Source organism: Protomyctophum bolini (genome assembly GCF_963924005.1).
Source record: "Protomyctophum bolini genome assembly, chromosome: 19".
NCBI classification, from domain to species: Eukaryota; Metazoa; Chordata; class Actinopteri; order Myctophiformes; family Myctophidae; genus Protomyctophum; species Protomyctophum bolini.
In genome coordinates, this window is record NC_137880.1 from 2265461 (window position 1) to 2284637 (window position 19177).

Genomic DNA, 19177 nt, shown 5'->3' on the forward strand with positions numbered 1-19177 from the left:
GAATCATTGCTTGAATGTTTGGTCAGTAACATGGGTCTCCCTATCTCTCCAGATAGTGAACAGTTTAGTAAACAGAAAATACATTTTCAGGTCAGGATACCAATTTTATCCAATCAGGATGAAAAACTGGAAGCTGATGAATGAGTTCTCTTTCCTGATTGGATGAAATTGGTGATCCATCTGAAAATGTATTACCACTTTATTAACACTTTGATAGTGATAGTGGCCGGTGCCAGTGAAATGCACGAGGTAGGCAGATAAGAAGAGCTTTTGTTATTTTGTTTGAACCGGAAGTGTTAATCACCCATGTTCTGCTAAGCATCACGGCCGTATACTAGCAAGGGTTCCATTGATATGTTTACCGGGAGTTCGAATTAATGTTTTATTAAACTCCAAACATCGTACTTTATCCCATTATGTGTCACTAAAGAGTCAAAGTCAGAGTGCACGGGCGCGTGAACAGAGGATTTGGGATATGGCTAGCCTGTTTCTACCATGGTTGCTAGTGGTGGCTAGCGACAGAAGCTAAAATAAGGTAAAAAGAAATTATGCTGGATGATTGCTCTTTTATCAAATCTCACCTTCTCGTCTATGGCTACCTGTGCATAATCAAATCTATCTCGTTTTCCCGTGTGTAATGTAAGAGTTAAACAGAAGGAGAAACAGCGAGAGTCCTGCTAATGAATAAACACTCATATAACACTTATATAAAAATGAACACTATAGCCGCGATTCTATCAGAATATAGAGCTTTAGTGTTGTAACAAAACCCCATTTGTTTAAAAAAAAATATATATATGTATGTAACACTTAAACTTAGAGCACCTACAATCCAATTACAACCAAATTCATCAAACATGATGAATGGAACTGTGAAACAAGTTAACGGTACTCACTTCATCTGCTTCACAATGGTGCTCTTCCCCGACTCCCCGGCACCTGCAGAGAGAACAACAAAAAAAACAAGGTTAAAAATACACTCCCGTCACTGGAGAGGAAAGTAAACAGGCAACCTGTGAGGCCCCGTCACACTCACATCACCCCTTTTCCCCCTACAGTAGCTTCCTCTCCTCTCCTCTCCTCTCCTCTCCTCTCCTCTCCTCTCCTGACCTCCTCCTCTTTCAATCAGCCTCACTCTGTATCTCTCTCCCTCATATGTGTTGCTTCTCCAATAGGCTCAGTAACAGGTGCCGTCGCCCATAAACCATGATCTCGCCCTCTTTTTTTCTGCCAACCTCACTGTATTTAGGAATACCAGGCTGAGCAGTTCCCCTGGCTGTACGCCCGGTGCGAGTTGGTAAAAGTGTGACTTTGTTGCTATTCATAGGCTCCATGAACATAATTATGTCATTTTGAAAATTACTTTTCCTCCTACTTCCGGGCCTCTTGTCAAACAGAGTCAGGGTGCTGCTATTGTGCATGTTGGCTCACTGGCAACACTCTACTACACCAGAGGGTCTCATTGCCTTGAGTGGGTTCCAAATGGCCCTGTGCGGGTGTGTAAATCTGAGTGTACAAAATATGGAACCGAATGGATCCTTGGTTCCATTTCCATAAGCCAGCCCTCAGTGGGGGCTCTCATATAGTGTTATAGGTTTTCCCTATGCTTATAATTCCAAATAAATGCTGTGCTAAAGCAGGGCTAAACTTCTGAGGGAATAAACCATATTATGTAATCCCCCCCGCCCCCCAGAAAAGGCTGTATATCACCATTAGCACTTTAATGAAAATGTCTGGGTGCTTAGACTAACAGGATATGGGCTTTTCTTATCCACTGCTGTGTTTATTCCAATAGCCTGGGGCTGGCCTGAGAATACTCATCTTTTAGGAGTCTCTCTCTCTCTCTCTCTCTCTCTCTCTCTCTCTCTCTCTCTCTAAAGTCTTCCTGAAATGACCCCGAGAATAAACACACACGCACAAAGTAAGCCCCAGGATTCAATTTCATGGAATACGGGCTCTGACTGAACCAACACACATAACTTGGACATATTAACATTTTGTTTTGGCATGGTAATTTAGCAAAGTTCAGTTTTTTTTGTCTTCGAACCCCTGGCTTATACCTGGGCAAACATGATTATATAATATATAGTACTAGAATTTCCGGGCCGTTATTTGCCATAGGCCGTTATTTATTTTTGCACCGGCCTGCACAGGGCCATTATTTGGTTTCAGTATATACATACAGTAACATGTAGTGCAAATATTGTTTGGAACTGGTATTACTGTATTAATAATAAAAAAGCAAAGCTACAGTACACACAGTAAAGTGTTTACAAGTACAAAACAACATATAATAATACTGTACAAGTGTACAGGGTTCCTACACCTACCACCATGAAATTCAGTGAAATATTTTTAATTTTAAAATACAGGCCTAGAAAAGCTCATTTGGAATTAAAATAAAATATAATTTCATAAATAGCAACCTAACAACATAGTGTTGGTTACTTTTTTACATCTGTTATTTTACCATGTTGTGTTGCTTGGGGGGATTGCATTAACCTGACTGCCAGATGGGGGCGGTAGGTTTTCCTGTATCAGTAGAGGCTGGGAGGTCGGCCCCTGGCTTACCCCAGCTAGCCATGGATAACCGCTGAAAGAGTGATACACTAAAGCAAATAAACGCCTACCTGGAAAACAAAATATAATACGAAGCCGCCACTCTCGGCTTTGACCAAACACAAAGAGCACTTTCATTTCAGCTTGAAGTGATGAATTTCCTACTATAAGTCAAACGCAATTACGGTTAAATTACTCGTGCAGTACGTCAGTGGCGGTCTGACACTAGAGGCGGACGGCTGGAGTCAGCTTAGGGCGAGAGTGGCGTGTCCTCCAAATTGCTGTGCTTGTTGGGTGTAAAATGCTGAAACCAGAGAACCGGGCAATGGCAGAACAGTCATTAGCTCCAAAATGATGCGGAGAACTCGTGTTAAGGTCTAGACACGATGCGCAGAGACAGACATCATGGTTAACTGGCACATAGAGGCAAACAGTAGTCAAATAAATAGGCAAACATGGCATCAAGGGGTTGGAGGTAAGCTTGTGCCGATTTAAAGACATTCATGGTCGAACCGGACCAAACGGGCTATACCGACTTCAGTGATCATTCATATTCTGTGACCACTTGGGTCACACTTCTCGTCTAATAAAAGCAATAATACTTTTTCCACTATATTTTTTTTCAGGTCATCCGTTTTGTCATCTTCAAATACATATAGTTGCCATATTGCCACATTTTTCAAGTGAGTCACTATGGCAGAAATAAAACGTCTGTGTTTCCGAGGCTACTATATGGCAGTGACTCTTTCTATGGAGACTACTTTCTATATACTCTATAGGTCACCATTTCTGGTGCTGATGCCGTCCGCGTTCATTGAGTCCATTTTGTTGAAAAAGATGGGTTTTTTCATTTATCATTTAATGTACCTCGGATTAATAGGCTACTTACACTGGATAAGATAAACCTTGACGATTAAAATAATTAAAACAGCAGCCGCTGAGTTCAAATGTTTGGATGCCACACTCAAAATAAAACTCAAAACTAACTTACTCGGTCAGTGAGCTCAGAGTAATGTCCTTCTCGGATCATTCTTATTGCATAATAGTAGCCTGCATGCGTGTTCGTGTAGTACGAATAACGATTATTGCCCCATTCCTAGTCGTCCACATAAGATCTAACTGGTTTAATCTCGTACACGGAGACCAGACCGGACAAACCGTAAATTGACCAAAGCCTAGGCGGAGAAAGCCTGTTACACACCTGTAACGGGCCATTTGGAACCCCCTCAAGGAACCATGAGGATACCTGGACCACACTTTGGGACCTACTGGTGTAGCAGAGTGTTTCCAGTGATATCAGCAGCACCCTGTTCTGTTTGACCACAATGACCAGAATGGCCTTAAATTAGTGTAATTGGTAAGACCTTAGTTTGTTTAGAGTCATATACATACAACAACAGGCCTTCCTGGAGATGACGGTTGTTATTTTCTCTGTTTGTACAAGACGCAACTCACGTTAGCTGATCATATTGGTTTAGCGGCCATTGTTGATTGCATTGGTAGTTTTTTCCCCCCCAAAACATAGCTGACTCACTGAAACTGCATAGTTTGTTTGGAAATCTAAATCTGAAAACCCCATGCAGTGGTCAGAGCAGACAGGGTAGATGACATGATCAATCACATCACGTGTGATAAGAACAGCGAGAGAAGAGGCAGATACATACCTTCACCTTCTAAAACTAATCAGAGCCCTCCCTAGAAACCAATACATTTCATGGAGATTAAGAAAATGAATAATATCTCCTTTTTTCTTTTTAATTATCAAATTTTCTCCAGTGGCCTTCCAGTACACTAAGCACTTTTGGTTTTCATAAGCAAGCAGGTTTGTTGAAATTGATTTGATTTAAAAAAAAATCTCACCATGCATGGTCAGAGCAGACAGGGTGGATGATATAATCGATCACATCACCAGGAGGTAAGAACAGTGAGAGAAGAGGCAGAGATATACATACACCCTGCATGCTTTTTTTTAAATTAAACTTATTTACACACAAATCTGCTTAAATATCTATAAAGCTTCCATGAGTGATCTCATCAACATTACACTTGGAATTTCACATTTCTAGATTTGTCTGTCTCGTGGCCTTCGTGATCATATCTGCACAAGTCCAGGGAGACCTTGGCGGTGCAGTTTCAGCGGTACTCAGCCTTGTGCCGGAGAAGATATGGAGTAATCGGAGAAATCCTCATTTCCATGGACATTTCAAGGCGCTGCAATTTCCCCTGAGCGTGTGTGCGTGTGTGTCACCAGAACCTGGTGGTGTAAGATTTAATAATATACTACAAAACCAGCTAGGGAGTAGAGACCTCCTCAAATACGAAAATGCACATACAGTGTACCACACACACACAAACTACAGTGTACCACACACACACACACACACACACACACACACACACACACGGCAGCAACCTCCTGGCTTCTAAAATGTCTGATTAAATAAATCTTTCCTGCGAGAACACATAATCTTTGTGGATATGAGTGTCAGTGTAACGTGGTAGCTGAGTCAGCCATCTCTGTTCCAGCTCCTCTCACACAAAAACCAAGGTGATGATGTGTTATTATCTACATCTACATCTCTTCCTAAACCTTGCCCTACGTGACTCACTTCAGCCCAAAGATTCAGTGAATTATAATGCATCATGTGTGTATGTTTGTTTGTTTGTTTGTGCGTGGCCATGCGCACGCCATACGTGTGTCCTGTTTGTGTCAACATTGGTATCATCAAGTGTTTTCAAATGAATATAATAAAGTCAAAAGATTAACTTTTCACATCAGCCGCCTGTTTGGCTTCAAAAATAACAATTTTAGTAGGCTTTTTATAGAGGGATATATTACAGTATATCCCCTTTTTTAAGGGAGATATACGCCTTTGTTCTCACCTGATGCCGACCAATGAGCCACTCCACCATTTCTTTTGCAGAGTAAAAATAGAAACTGAGATGTTTAGAGGAGGGGAGAGAGATCTTTCTTCATCATATCCACAAAGCGGTTTCGGACTTCCTTCTGCATCCCTGTCCCTAACACACAGCTCTGAGAGTGGTAGTGTGGTGGTACTACCAACACAAGCGCACACACGTGACATGGCACATCTCAAAGAGTTTCAGACTGCCTCCCACATGCCACCGTAAAGGTCTTTGCACACTAGTGCATTTTTTTCCGCTGCGTTTTTGCGGATCCGAAAGTAGTAGGCACTAGGCAGCGGGTATCACTAGCTGTCAGCCTGTCACCAACAACTCAAAACGGATAATAATATCAACCATGGCTGGAAAAAACTTTATACAGACAAAATATTCAGCTGCAGTGTGAAAACGTGATTGACAAAGTGAGGTAGATTATTTTTTTACGTACTCCGAAATTCGCTCCTAATATTCGGCTGAAAAGACGCACCAGTGTGCAAACACCTTAACACACCGAGCCCCATAATCCAAAACACACTTGCAAACACAGACCCACACTTAAATGTAGCACAGGCCTGCTCTGACGAGGGGTTAGAAAAGGTAGAGTATGGTGTGTATATACCGCAGTGCAGTGCACACACTGCTTTATAGAGATCTGCACTTTTAGGAGCCATTTTTATAGGGTGGAAAACAAAACACACCAATGTACAAAAACTCTCTATGGTCGTACTTATTACATTCTTTCCAAAACTCTTTTCATACCCTGAGGACTGTGTTCAGAGTCAGACAACAAAGAATAGTGACCGAGTATGATGAGGTATAACTGATACATGCCGGGAGGAAAAAGATCTCGCACTGGTTAAATGGAAGCCATCATAAGCAAGCAAAGTTACAGTATAAAGGTCTTCTACTGGGTTTTGTTTCCACTCTACTTTATATCAAAAGTAATTACTGCTGTAGCTCCTCTGTTGCTGACAGCGTAGGGCGAAATGTAGTCTTTGATTACATACTTATTTAAAGTGGTGAACTCGGGTACAGTACCTGGACATAATATAGGGTAAGTCCAAATATTGTTCATCATTTTTATCTATTACTTTTGTGTTCCATGAGTAAACATAACATACTCTACAGCCTTCGACTGTCCGGCCTGGTGGAGACCAATCAATAAAATGGGCCACGTAGCTACAGTACGAGTATAAGCCCACAACCTAAAAGGTTAAAAGGTTCTACCACAGTTCAATAGCACTACACACCGACACATGTTTGAATAGAATACAGTTAGTGGTGCCTAGTACTGTATAAAGACAACAGTCAGCCAAGTGATACAGGATGGGTGTGCTGGTTTCCTCAACCAGCCAAACAAAGGATTAACATCTACTTCTGTTTTACTCGTTACTGCAGCCAGTAGAAAGAGGAAGTGACCGATGAAGGGGGTGGGGGGGTTGAAACAGGAAATGGCAACATTTCCATCTGCAATACAGCAAAGAACCACGGTGGAAAAGGCAAGAACAATGTTTTTAAATGAGCTTATAATCAACAGCAAAATAGCAGGAATGACCCAGAGTTACTTGGCTCTGGCTAAGAAACATAACGTTTTATATTGGCAATAACTACTATAACAAACCTGCTTATAAAACAAAAAGTAATTGTGATCACTGATCATATAATAGATCAGCTGTACATAATGGAAGGCCACTAAAGAAAAAGAGATAATAGATGGTGAACGCAGTGCTGTTATGTAACAACTCATTTCTTAAAAAGAAAATCGTACATTTAATTTGAACCTAAAATTTAATTTCCTGGAGCAATTTTTAACCTTCATATGGTCATTAATATTGATGAGTTCATTTAGCAGGAAGAAAATAGTAGAAGTAGAAGAAAATAATTCAGCACAGGGTTAGACAATGCGATACAACACATTGAGCTCTGATGAAGGCCATCACATATCAGATTTTTTTTTTTTTAATATATATAGATTTTTTTTTGTAAGTATAAAGAAGTTATAAAGTATAAACACAACTAGTTCACCACACAAAACACAACAAACAAGACATTTAGTTCAAGGCAAAAAAATAAAAAAGTGAGAAATTATAATCAATTAAAAACGGTTCATCTGAATCTCTTTTCAAGGGAAAGGGAAGGTGTAGGCTGAAGAAAATGATTACATGCCACGCCACTCCCCGTGCGCCAGGACCTGTGTGTGAAATGAATGCTGCCTTGCGTTTCCTTTTTGCTTTCTGAAAGGTTCGGCTGCAGAAGCAGCTCTGTGTCACATGCCATCCCTTCGCTTACTGTTGCACAGCACAGGGTCAGCCACACAGTCATGCCAACCATCCCAGTTTCAACAAGGGACATTACTGATCACAGTCACATAGCACTATTGTATTCTCATCTTGTGTACACCACTATGGCTGGCTTTTGTTTGTTTCAGAGGTGCAAACCACAGAGTGCATTATATACTCAGGAGCACTGCACCTCTCAAAGCAGGAAATGACAGAATAACCCAATGAGTGAAGGAAGTGAAGTGAGCTCATTTCCTGTAATGATGAGAGAGAGGAAGGGGGTGGGATTTACTAATGGTTTACAGTATGTGTATTCAGTGTATATTACCCCCCCCCCCACACACACACACACAGACAGTCACACACACCCCCATGAACTGACTGCTCAGTTTGACAATCTTCAATGGCTTTCATGGGAAAGCGAATGAAGTAAGACTGCATCTAGAACACAACCGTGACAATACGACAATGGCCAGCGAGATCCAAGGAGGATAGTTTGACTGGCACAAGAGCCCAGATAAGATTAGAAAATCTCCCTTTCATATGCTTGTTTTCAAAATCTCTGTCATTGTATGTCAATGGCTTTCCGCACATGCGTCTCACACACACACACACACACACACACACACACACCCATCTGAAGGGGTTTTATGGTCTGCCCTGCCTCATGCACATTTGCAGGCACACACCCTCAACCTCTCTACGACCAGAGACTGCTTGTATCCTGTAAAGCCGAGCATGACGGTGTGTAGACTGCATTCAGCAATTACTGTACAACTTGTATAGCTCAAAAAAGAAAAAAAGAAAAGAAAAATACAGACTGCCTGGACTTCAGTGTTACTGAAATATTCACTCTGTGCTATTCTTGTACTCTTACAACACAGTGGGGGGAAACTATGTGGTGGCGAACGAGCATGGAGCCAGCAGCTGTGGACTTTTCATGCCGACCAGTGCTTCTCCAGCAGGGTGGACAGCGCTGGCCTTTCCCTGTGGACTCACATTGAGACAAGCAGTCTGCAGGAGCAGGCTTTATCTTCAACAATGCTCCCCGTAATTGCAGGATGAACCCCACCCCAACACACACACACACACACACACACACACACACACACACACAGATAATAGGGCAGCACAACTGTTAAGCATCGAATAACCAAGATCACGTCACATAAAAACACACAGGCCGTAAACAAGGCAGTAGCGTGCCTATAGACAGCGTCCTCCTCGTGGCCTGTATGTCGGATCCTATTCTCGTTGAGATTATGTACAGTAAATCACAACACGGTTCTTGTACAGCTCCGTGACATTTCATGTGACTGGGTTAGAAAAGGTCAGGCCAGGCGTTCACATGGGTTTGTTGTTTATACCTGTGATGAAGCAAGCAGGTCAATGTGACTCTGCTTCTTCGAGCGAAACCCTGTATAATCAGCCGACTGTAATTATACCAAACACCCACTGAGAACTCACCCACCGTCTCCTCACGTAGTCATCAAGTATGACGTTTCTATTCTATACGGGCAACTCTACTGCAAGCTACTGTAGCATGTTGTTGTGCAGTCTTTTTCAGGCACGTTGACAAAGACTTTACTTTACTACTGCTATACATAGATTGATATTAATCCTAGGTTCAAGGTTGTACTTTATTGTTACATCTTGTGTACAGGTACATAAAAGTACAACTTATTTTTGTTTAGTTTCCTTCAGACAATGCAGCACCATAGATCAACAAAAAAGATAGAATAGAGTGCAAAGAAAGAGAAAACAATTAAAGAATAAAAGATTCATATAATGTACATGTGCATTTCTTATTTTAATTCATTGTCCCTGTAGTAGCTGCCACCTGACTTTGTGGAAACAACTTCACAGTATATACAGTACTATATACAGCAGATTTAGGTTGGTGCAGTTCAAGCCTAATAACAGAGGTGTGAGGGATTAGGGAGGGTCAGGCGTGGGCTAGACGCTAGAGCTTTCCTTTGCACTGGTTCGCTCTAGGTCTAAATATCCAAGTGAGATATTCAGTGGGACTTTCTTCTTTCATTTTTCTTGGGACAAACACGTTCCAAGTCATTTCTGGTTTACACCCCTGCAAAGGCAGGAGAAGTACAGTAACATGTCAGGAGAAACTGACTGACAGAATCAGTTTTCCAGCTAAATACATAGCAGTTAAACACCTAATCACTGACTGCTCATAGCTGATAGTAGGGTAGGGTCATGGAGAGGCTAGAGCCGTCTGCTACTCTATCTACTCCACCGCCAGAGCTTTCACTCTCTGTAGTCTGATGGATGGAGTTCGGCTAATTGTAGCAGCAGCCGGTCTGGTCGATACAGGTTCTCTCCCACTCTCTGATCAATATTGAGTGTGTTGTTCCAAGCTCAGAGAAAGCAAGTTAATCAACACGTTTAAGAAAAAATAATGGTAACCGTTTGTTTTTCGCCGCCACCCCTACACCTAGAGGAAACGCCTCTTGCAGATGTGTCACACCACTTACGATTTAATACAATTTGTTATCTTGTGCAGTGGCAATCAACTGCCTTCTTGATTAGCCATGGAGAGGAGACACACGCACACGCATACAAAATGATTGAGCTCTATTGGAAGAGATGGTAGTCTGGAAAATGTGTGCATCAGACTTTTTGTCTCAAATAGTGTTTTGACAGTGTTAGATGTTGAGCACAGTGGTGCTTGGCAGTGTTGCCAACTCCCGTGAGAGAAATAAGCCAACCCAGTGAACCCAACTCCAGGCAAAAACAAGACAAATCTTGTGAGAGAAATAAGACAAATCTCACCTCGCCAAATAATATGGTCATATATATTCCTAATAAAAAAAATAGATGCATATCTATATAATTACTATGTAGGTCTATAATCATTTATGTTTTGGATATTCTTACAACAACGTTTCGCCCCTCCAGGCTTTCTCCGAACTTGAGAAAGCCCGGAGGGGCGAAACATTGTTGTATTTATAGGTTGAAATAAAAAAGACGGAGAGCAGACATTGTGCGGACATTCCACTTTTTTCTTCATTTTGTCATTTTTTGGATCCAGCACCGTATTCTGAAACTGGGATGTGCATATCGTTTTCCTGCTTTACATTGGATATTTATTATAACATTTCTTTCACACATTCTTTAGCATGAGCTTAATTAAGTAGAGACACCAGACCGATTCTGTCACTCAATGTGATTCACACTACCCCAAACATATGGGGAATTATATGTTGGCTTGTTAGATTTGCCAAAGAAGCCACAGCATTTACACAACAAGTTAAAAAAATGCAACTCTGGAAAAAAAAACAAGCCAAACGTTGGGGGAAATATAAGCCAACCTGGCAACACTGGTGCTCAGTTGGGAACACAGGATGTGTGCTTACCAGATTGGAAGCTGAGTTGCAAATCAGCTGGGCAGCGTTGATCTGCATACATACAGTATATGCACATTTAATCTATTCACCAAAGCTGATACATGTATCATGTTTGACACATTCAACACAGCTGATGCATAAAATAGGAAAGAGAAAATGGTTTGGTGTCAGTCTTTCTTTCGGCTTGCAAACAAGAAAACAGATTTCTGAAGAATTAGTGGACATTCTTAATTTCTTATAGCATCATAGGCTCCACAGAGATAATATTATATGCTTAGCCAAGACATATTTTTAGCATATTCCCCACCCCAAGGCGTGAGTGATGTAATGTACAGTAGTTGTAGCCTCGCCTGTCTGGTTAACTATTTGATGCCTTCATCTGTGACTAAAAAAACTGCTGAAGGCAATACAATACATACAGCCTTGCATTATGATTTGCAGATGTGACCATGTGACTTGGAAAAGCCAAATCCCACGCATATTCCCCACATCCAAACAATAAGCATGTCATACATGCATGAAATGCATGAAAGGCATGTAATATAGGATCTATCACATCATAGGAGGAAGACCTTTCATTCCTATTGGAAATGAATAAGAGAACAGCCGTGTCAGTTGTTTTTTCAAACTCCAAATAGACTGTAATTTCTGCTGAGAATATGATCAGCATCCCTCAGCTATAGTCCAATAAAGCTGTCCTTTTGTTTTCCTCTTGTTCCATTAATCACGGCATCCCCATCAAGCAAGACAGCTGCAGAGAAAGATGGTATATTCCACTGCAGACCCCACACACAAACACACACACACACACACACACACACACACACACACACACACACACACACACACACACACACTTAATGTGCATACTGTCTTCTACAGTACAATGCCTTGGTTATGAATGTATTACACAATTACAAATCACCATCCTCTGTGACCACACAGAGTGCATTCCTTATGCCAACATGTTTACATAACGGCACGGCTCATCAAGCCTGTGAGCAAATGTGTTTCTCTGCATTTACATGAGGGTGTGTGTGTGTTCTGTTTGTAGTGAACTGTGCATCAGACATGTTCACACAGATCAAGCTACTATTCTTATACACAGTAAAAGCAGTGCACGCTGCCAAGTGAACTTTCCATGTCTACTGAACTGAAAAAAGATGCTAGGAAAAAAGAAGAAAAAAAAAAAAGAAAAATGAATGGCAAACTTAGTCTCATGTTTAGTTGGAGAAGGGGGAGACTATTAAATACCAATCAAAGTCTAGAATCTGAAGGGAGGCCACTGAACAAGGGCCTGCTGATAATTGAATGCATGTATAAGCCAGTAGGAGCTCCTCTGTGCTGCATTAACTAATGGCTTCCTCTAGGGATGAGCCACAACACAAAACAATCAAACAGACATCTTTTTTTTTCCTGCAGTGTAATTGGATGAAAGCAGTTGCCAGTTACCATGGAAATATCCAATCCCATCTACTTGTTTACACCAGGTAAAGTATGGAGCACCCGTGTTGCCCCAAATTGCTAGTGGTTAGACTCCCTCGACTGTACTGAAGGAAGGCCCTGATTCAGAGATCCATCACTTCCTTGTTTCTGTCAAAAGGTCTATAAATAGCAGCTCTGCCTCTCCTTCATCTGAAGCCCACAGCACTTCTCTCAGATTCTGTTAAATTTGCTTTAGCAGATAGGGAGGGAGGCAGGGCGCGGCAGGGGGCGTACCATTCCAAAGACACACTTTATTTGTCAGGCAGGATGGATTTCTCCTTCGCCTTTCCAAGGCCATCGGGATGAACTACGTCAGATGCCTTGGATAAACGTCCTGGAAAAACATCAAAACAAATATCCAACACTTTGTCTCTCACTATCACCATCATCCCCTATAGTGTTTCTGGGGTGTTTCCCTGCAGACAGACACTACCGTTGGCTGCCTCTGGGGTGTTTTGAGTTGTAGGTGTTTACACTCTGGACATTGGTGTGGGGGGAGGAGGGGGTTAGTGGGGGAGTGAGGTGGAGTTTTAGCCAAGAACAGCACGAGGGTGTGACAGTGTGTTCAATCCCAGTCCCCCGACTCCCCAGCACAGTTTTATAATGAAAACGCAAATTACACGATGCAATATAATTCCCCTAAAATATCTTCGTTTTACCAACATTGTTCATATGAAATAGCATGTTTATGATTATTTATAGAAATTATGAGAATCGCTATGTACTGTAGCGCTTGGTCTTGGTGGGGTGAAATCCAGTAGCAGAAGCAGCTCTCACACAACGGAGGCTTACTGGCTTACTTCCCGTGGGGTACATGCATGTGTGCAGACCTCGCTCTCCGCTGTTTGATTCCACCCGGGAAGAAGTTGGAGGAGGGGAGGGATCCGACAGATCCCCCACTAAATCTCCTGGTTACATCAATATCGTTCATGTGGGTTGTATGTGCTTATTTGATGAAGTGGTGGAAGTCACTATAGTGAGTCACCACCGCCGGATGACCGCAGCTGCCTGAGCCTGCCTGGCGGGTTGAAGCGTGGACCGTGGTTGCCGTCGGCGACAGGCGCGGAGTTGACGGTGATATTCTCTTTCCTAGCATGGTTGTGAGTGACCACCGGTGCCTGCCTGGTTGAAGCCTGCATTCAACTCGTGCAAGTCGGTCACAACCATGCTAGGAAATAGAATCTTGCCAACGGTGGCTCGCCGCGATTTTGATCATTACAATGAATAACCGTGGACAAAGTAGTTCACATGAACTATGCTGTAGTGGCTGCGGCATTTAAGGGGAAATATATATTTTATATGCACCGATTACAAATAAAATATTTGCGTGCAGGAGCATCTCAGGGGCTGGGTGACCACAGGACTTGTGTGATATTGCGATTATGCTACAGTTACCCTCAATTTCATTGTAACTAAGATATTCAATAGAAATTAATATATTTTTTATTACATATTTAGCCATTACGAGCGCAATTATCCGATGTGTCATGTGTCCCTCCCAGGCCCAAGGTGAGCAGTAACAACAACCCATAAGTTACCTGGCTCTGCCAATAGAATGACAGGGGGAAGGGAGGGTGGAGCCAGATTTGAATCTGTTTGGAAACATCACTTCTGTGTACAAACACTGGAGTTGTCTATATCTCCTTTAAAGTGTATATACTATTAATCATACTCAAGACAGCAAGCGCTACTCCTGTACCATCACTGTAAAATAAACTAAAACATCTGTAGTATAATGTGAGACCACAACTGCCACAGAAGAGGTATCTGCATTTCACCTGACAGACAGCAACCCTAGTAGTTTCTCCACAAGATGCTACAAGGGATTTTTATAATCAGACTGCTGCCGTCACACGCACTGACATGTTGCTGCATTGCGCAAGTCAAGTAGAGGAAGACATCTTTCCTTGCATGACAAGTCCTCTTGCGCAAATCTTGTGAAGTTTCATTTTGGATTTCCAACGCATCCTATAATTCCTGTCAATTCCTGCACACTGCACAGTATCACTAATTACTGATATGAATTTGGCAGGGGAGAGCAGACTGTGTAATTAACCAGGGCCAATACTTCCAAACCAGCCATTTCACCCAGCACTGTAGAGACAATAACACAGCAAGTTACAGTCTGAGACTGAAATTGAAATTGATTAATCAATTTAGACTTTCTTTGACACTCATACATAAAAGGAGCCATTTGTATGTACTATGTGACTCATTTATTATCAATAAACACTTTAAATTTCATCAAGCTATTAAAATAACAGTCAGTCAGTAACCGAGTAGCCGAGGAAGGACAATCAATACGCTGTAATACAGAACCTTTATTTATCACAATGCTGGTGCCCAGTATTGGGCACCAGCTTTTCCTTACTTCTCAAAGGTACCAAATGAAAAACTAATCACTAATGTGTTTTATGCGTTTTCTAGTCTAAAGTCTAAAGAATATTAATAAAGAAGAACTGCTACTTCCTTGTTTAGAAATGATCCAAATTAAATGTAAATACTTAAAAACAACAACAAACAATGTGACAAATCTACGATGGACAGAGCTTGCATGTAGTCAGTCATACAGCTTAATGCTTTTAAATCAGCAGTGAATGTGACTGTGAGTGTGTGCGTAGTCGCTGTCCAAACAGCTAATTCATTATGAAAAACAGTAAAAGCCATAGTTTGAAGTGCACACAGTTGACAGACGAACAAACCACTGACTGGCAGTTTCATGTTAAAGTAGCTTCATAATACAGAATCATAAAAACAATTCAATGAACAACTGGGTTACAGTATTGTGCATTGTGTCATTCAAGGTTGAAGATTATTCTGTAGCACTGCATTTAGAACCACGGTACCACCTGATCAAAAACAGAAGTCCAGCTCTGTCTAACCTCTAATCAATCTAGGCCAGGCCTATACCAAACATGTGCCAAAATTACACAGAATGTACCATTGGCTGAAACTGCTCTATAACATTTTCAACAGAGGCTTGTGTGTTTTCAGTACAAACACACCAAAGACTCACAGAGGCACCCACAAAGGCAGCATGTAGCCTAACATCACTGACACCGAGCAGAGACAAGTGACCAGCAACTAAGTGACCAGCAACTTTTCTGCCGAGGTGCCAGACAGCATCACCACGACTGTCACTACACATCAGTATTTTTGACAGCCCACTTTTGGATGCATGATGAAATGGGGCTGGCCTTTGATCAAGACTATCATAGATTTTTATCGAGTCTGGCTTTTACTTTCGTATCCATCATAATATATGTAAATAACAAAATTGATCAAATACATCTACGATAGTCTTGATCCAAGGTTATTAAAATGGGGCAATGTGTGAGACCACATCACTGTTCACTGTTCATAAAATTGTTGCACTCTCACCTCACCCCCCAGGCTACAATGTTTTCATCATGTCATTCCCATGTCATTCCAAATCTCTCCAGCAGACATGCAAGTAACCACAAACAAACATCAGCAAGTGGGTAGGTCAAGCATGTCAAGGGTATCATGAATGATGCCATCATGAGATAATTAACTCTGTAGTAGTGGTGTTGAGGCTGCAGCAATGCTCTTTGCATTTAGGGGTTAATTTAGGACTTATACGTCTAATTGCAGCTCCATCGATCCATAAGATAGAGGACAACGTAACTGATGCCATTGCCACTGATGCCAACCACACCACAAGCAATCATTAATGCCCTTTGGTGTGCGGCGTGTTCCCGCTGTCTATATGTTTAACTTCAATTGCGCATAATGCTCGTGTTGTCTACGACTGTGGAAGTGTAGGATACTTAAATGAACGTGATATATCTCTTGTGCCAGGTTGCAAACCCATATAATAAATATATAATAATGCCGGCTGCCACTTTACATTTCTTTCTTTATACACTGGCAATATCCGATCCCAACAATGCAACTTACTTACACAAGTGTGTGTGAATCAGAATGAGCGGCAGCAGGGTGGCTGTGAAAAGGGTACTTACCCAACAGCAGCAGTTTCACCGCAGAGTGAAATGCAGGATTCTCTGCATCCTCTTGAAGGTTTTTGTCAATCATTTTGGACCTCTCGGCCGCGGCTTTAACTTCCTGACTCACTGTGCACCCCATGGTTCCTAGTGCGCGCTTCAGGACTGCTGCTTTTTGGTCAAGTATCACCCGGGAAATGTGTTGAGGACAGTCGCCGACTGTGTCTCAAAGCTTTTTATCCCCCCCCCAAAAAAAATAAAAGCTTCCCCCTCAGCAGCTGACACTTTGACTTAAGTTGAGCGGTTCAACTTCCCTTTTTCTGGAGAGACATTGCAACAATGCTGGTTAACAAACTGCCCTCCCACTCTGGGCGTTTTGGTGTAGAGCACATCAAAGGCTTCTACAAAAACCTAGGTGTTTGTAAAGATAAATTTAAAATGACAATGGTAACAACTGAGGAGGTACTTAAGAAACTGAGTGCCCTCCAACCCCACAAGGCCACTGGCCATGACAATATTCCCTCCAAATTTCTCAGAGACTCAGCCATTTCCATAGCTCCAGTCATCACCCACATAGTTAACCTCTCCATCAAACAAGGACAGGTCCCCAGAGATTTTAAACTGGCCAAAGTAACCCCCCTGTACAAAAAAGGGAGTAAATTAGAACCCGGCAACTACCGCCCTATTTCTATTCTAAGCTCCATCTCGAAAGTGATGGAAAAAATAGTCTATGAACAGGTTGAAAAGTATCTTGCCACTAATAAATTGTTGTACGAGTTCCAATCTGGTTTCAGAACATCCCACTCCACTGACACATGCCTTCTCTATTTGAGCGACCACATCAAACACGAGGTGGATGCTGGAAAATACTGCGGCATGGTCATGCTGGACCTCCAAAAGGCTTTTGACACCGTGAACCACTCCATACTGGTTAACAAGCTTAAAGCTATTGGTTTTGATAGCACATCAGTGAGCTGGATGCAATCCTACCTGGAGGGGAGAGAACAGATGGTGGAAGTGAACGGAACACTGTCCCCCCCCCTCCCAGTGAGCTGTGGCGTCCCACAAGGAAGCATACTAGGGCCTTTACTGTTCCTAGTATATGTAAACGACATGACTTCAGCTTGTGACTGCAACTTGTTCCTGTTCGCAGACGACTCAGCACTGCTGGTCTCGGACAGGAACAAACTGCAGGTTGAAAAGACCCTCAGCTCTGAACTCGGTAGAATCTGCACCTGGCTCGCTGATAACAAACTATCCTTACACCTGGGAAAAACTGAATCCATTCTCTTCGGATCAAATAGTAATCTCAAAAAGGCAGATGGCTTCTTGGTTAGAGTTGGTGATGATATTATCACACGGAAGGATCAAATTACCTACCTAGGTTCCATCCTGGAGGCCAATCTTTCGGGTGATAAGATGGCCACCAACGTAATCAAAAAAGTCAATCAAAGAACAAGATTCCTCTACAGGATCTCCTCACTGGTCGACAAAAACACCTTGAAGACCTTAACAGGAGCCCTCGTACAAGGTTTCTTTGACTATGCATCCACCTCCTGGTACCACAGCACCTCAAAGGCCCTTAAAACAAGGCTCCAGACCTCCCAAAACAAACTGGTCAGGCTCCTACTTGGCCTCACCCCCCGAACCCACCTCACCCCTGCCCACTTTGACAGGCTGGGATGGCTTAGGGTCGACGACAGAGTACAGCATCTTGCAATGGGTCTGGTCCACAAGATTAGATACACCACCAAGATACCCATGTACCTGTCTAAATACTTCCTTAATGTAAACGAAGTCCACACCCACAACACCAGAGGGAGTGCAACAAACCATGTACAACCCAGATTCGGCACAAACAAGGGACTAAATTCTTTTCGCTCCTATGCGACCAAAATGTGGAACGCCCTACCAACAGTCATTAAGACATGTGAATCCCTTGGCTCCTTCAAAACTGCTCTCAAAGGGCACCTACGGATGGCTGCAATTCGAAACTGGCCTCTGTAAAAGCTGAATTTTTATCTGGATTGTACTATGTTTTTGTATGGACGTGGTGTTGGGTGCCTGCACATATGCACACATGGCATCAACGCATGGTGTTGTGTGCAGGCGCCCTACACTCTGTCTTTCGTTTTCTTTTATCCCCCTGTTCCCCTCACTGTATATATATTTTTTTTCCCTTTTCGCTTCCTATATGATGAATTCCTGTTCTGTTCTTTAACTACATAGAAGTGTCTATTTGTTTGTCTCTAAATGTTTTGATGAATTGAACAATGTGGACCCTGTTGTAAACAAGTGTAAGGCTTAATTGGGTCGTCCACTCACAGTTAACAGTCTTTGTATTGAGTTTGTGCTTGAAATGTACTGTAATTCTGCAAACTGTTAATAAAGATTTCAATCAATCAATCAAGATCCACGAGAGAAAGGAAAAATAATCGCAAAACGAATTCAATAGTTTCTTAATTCAATGTGGACTTGGCAATGACTGTTAAAAGATGTTCCAAAAGAGGTCGTTGTCCTGTCCAGTGGTCAACAAGCCAACATCAGTGACCTACCCGCCAGTCGCTGTCGTGCGGCCAAAAAAAAACTTTGAAGGACTTTAGAATAGATAATTTTTAAT

At 42.1% G+C, this 19177-nt stretch overlaps 1 protein-coding gene across 1 annotated transcript in view; it reads right to left on the reverse strand.

Moving 5' to 3' along the window:
- LOC308333789 (guanine nucleotide-binding protein G(i) subunit alpha-2-like) overlaps positions 1 to 16880 on the reverse strand; it is a 51671-nt gene extending 34791 nt beyond the window's left edge. The window contains exons 1-2 of the mRNA XM_080790269.1: positions 16576 to 16880; positions 897 to 939 (exon numbers count right to left, since the gene is read on the reverse strand). Of these exons, the coding sequence (XP_080646395.1) occupies positions 897 to 939; positions 16576 to 16699 (167 nt within the window). The 5' untranslated portion in view covers positions 16700 to 16880. The remainder of the gene's footprint in view (positions 1 to 896; positions 940 to 16575) is intronic.
- Positions 16881 to 19177: the final 2297 nt, after the last annotated feature.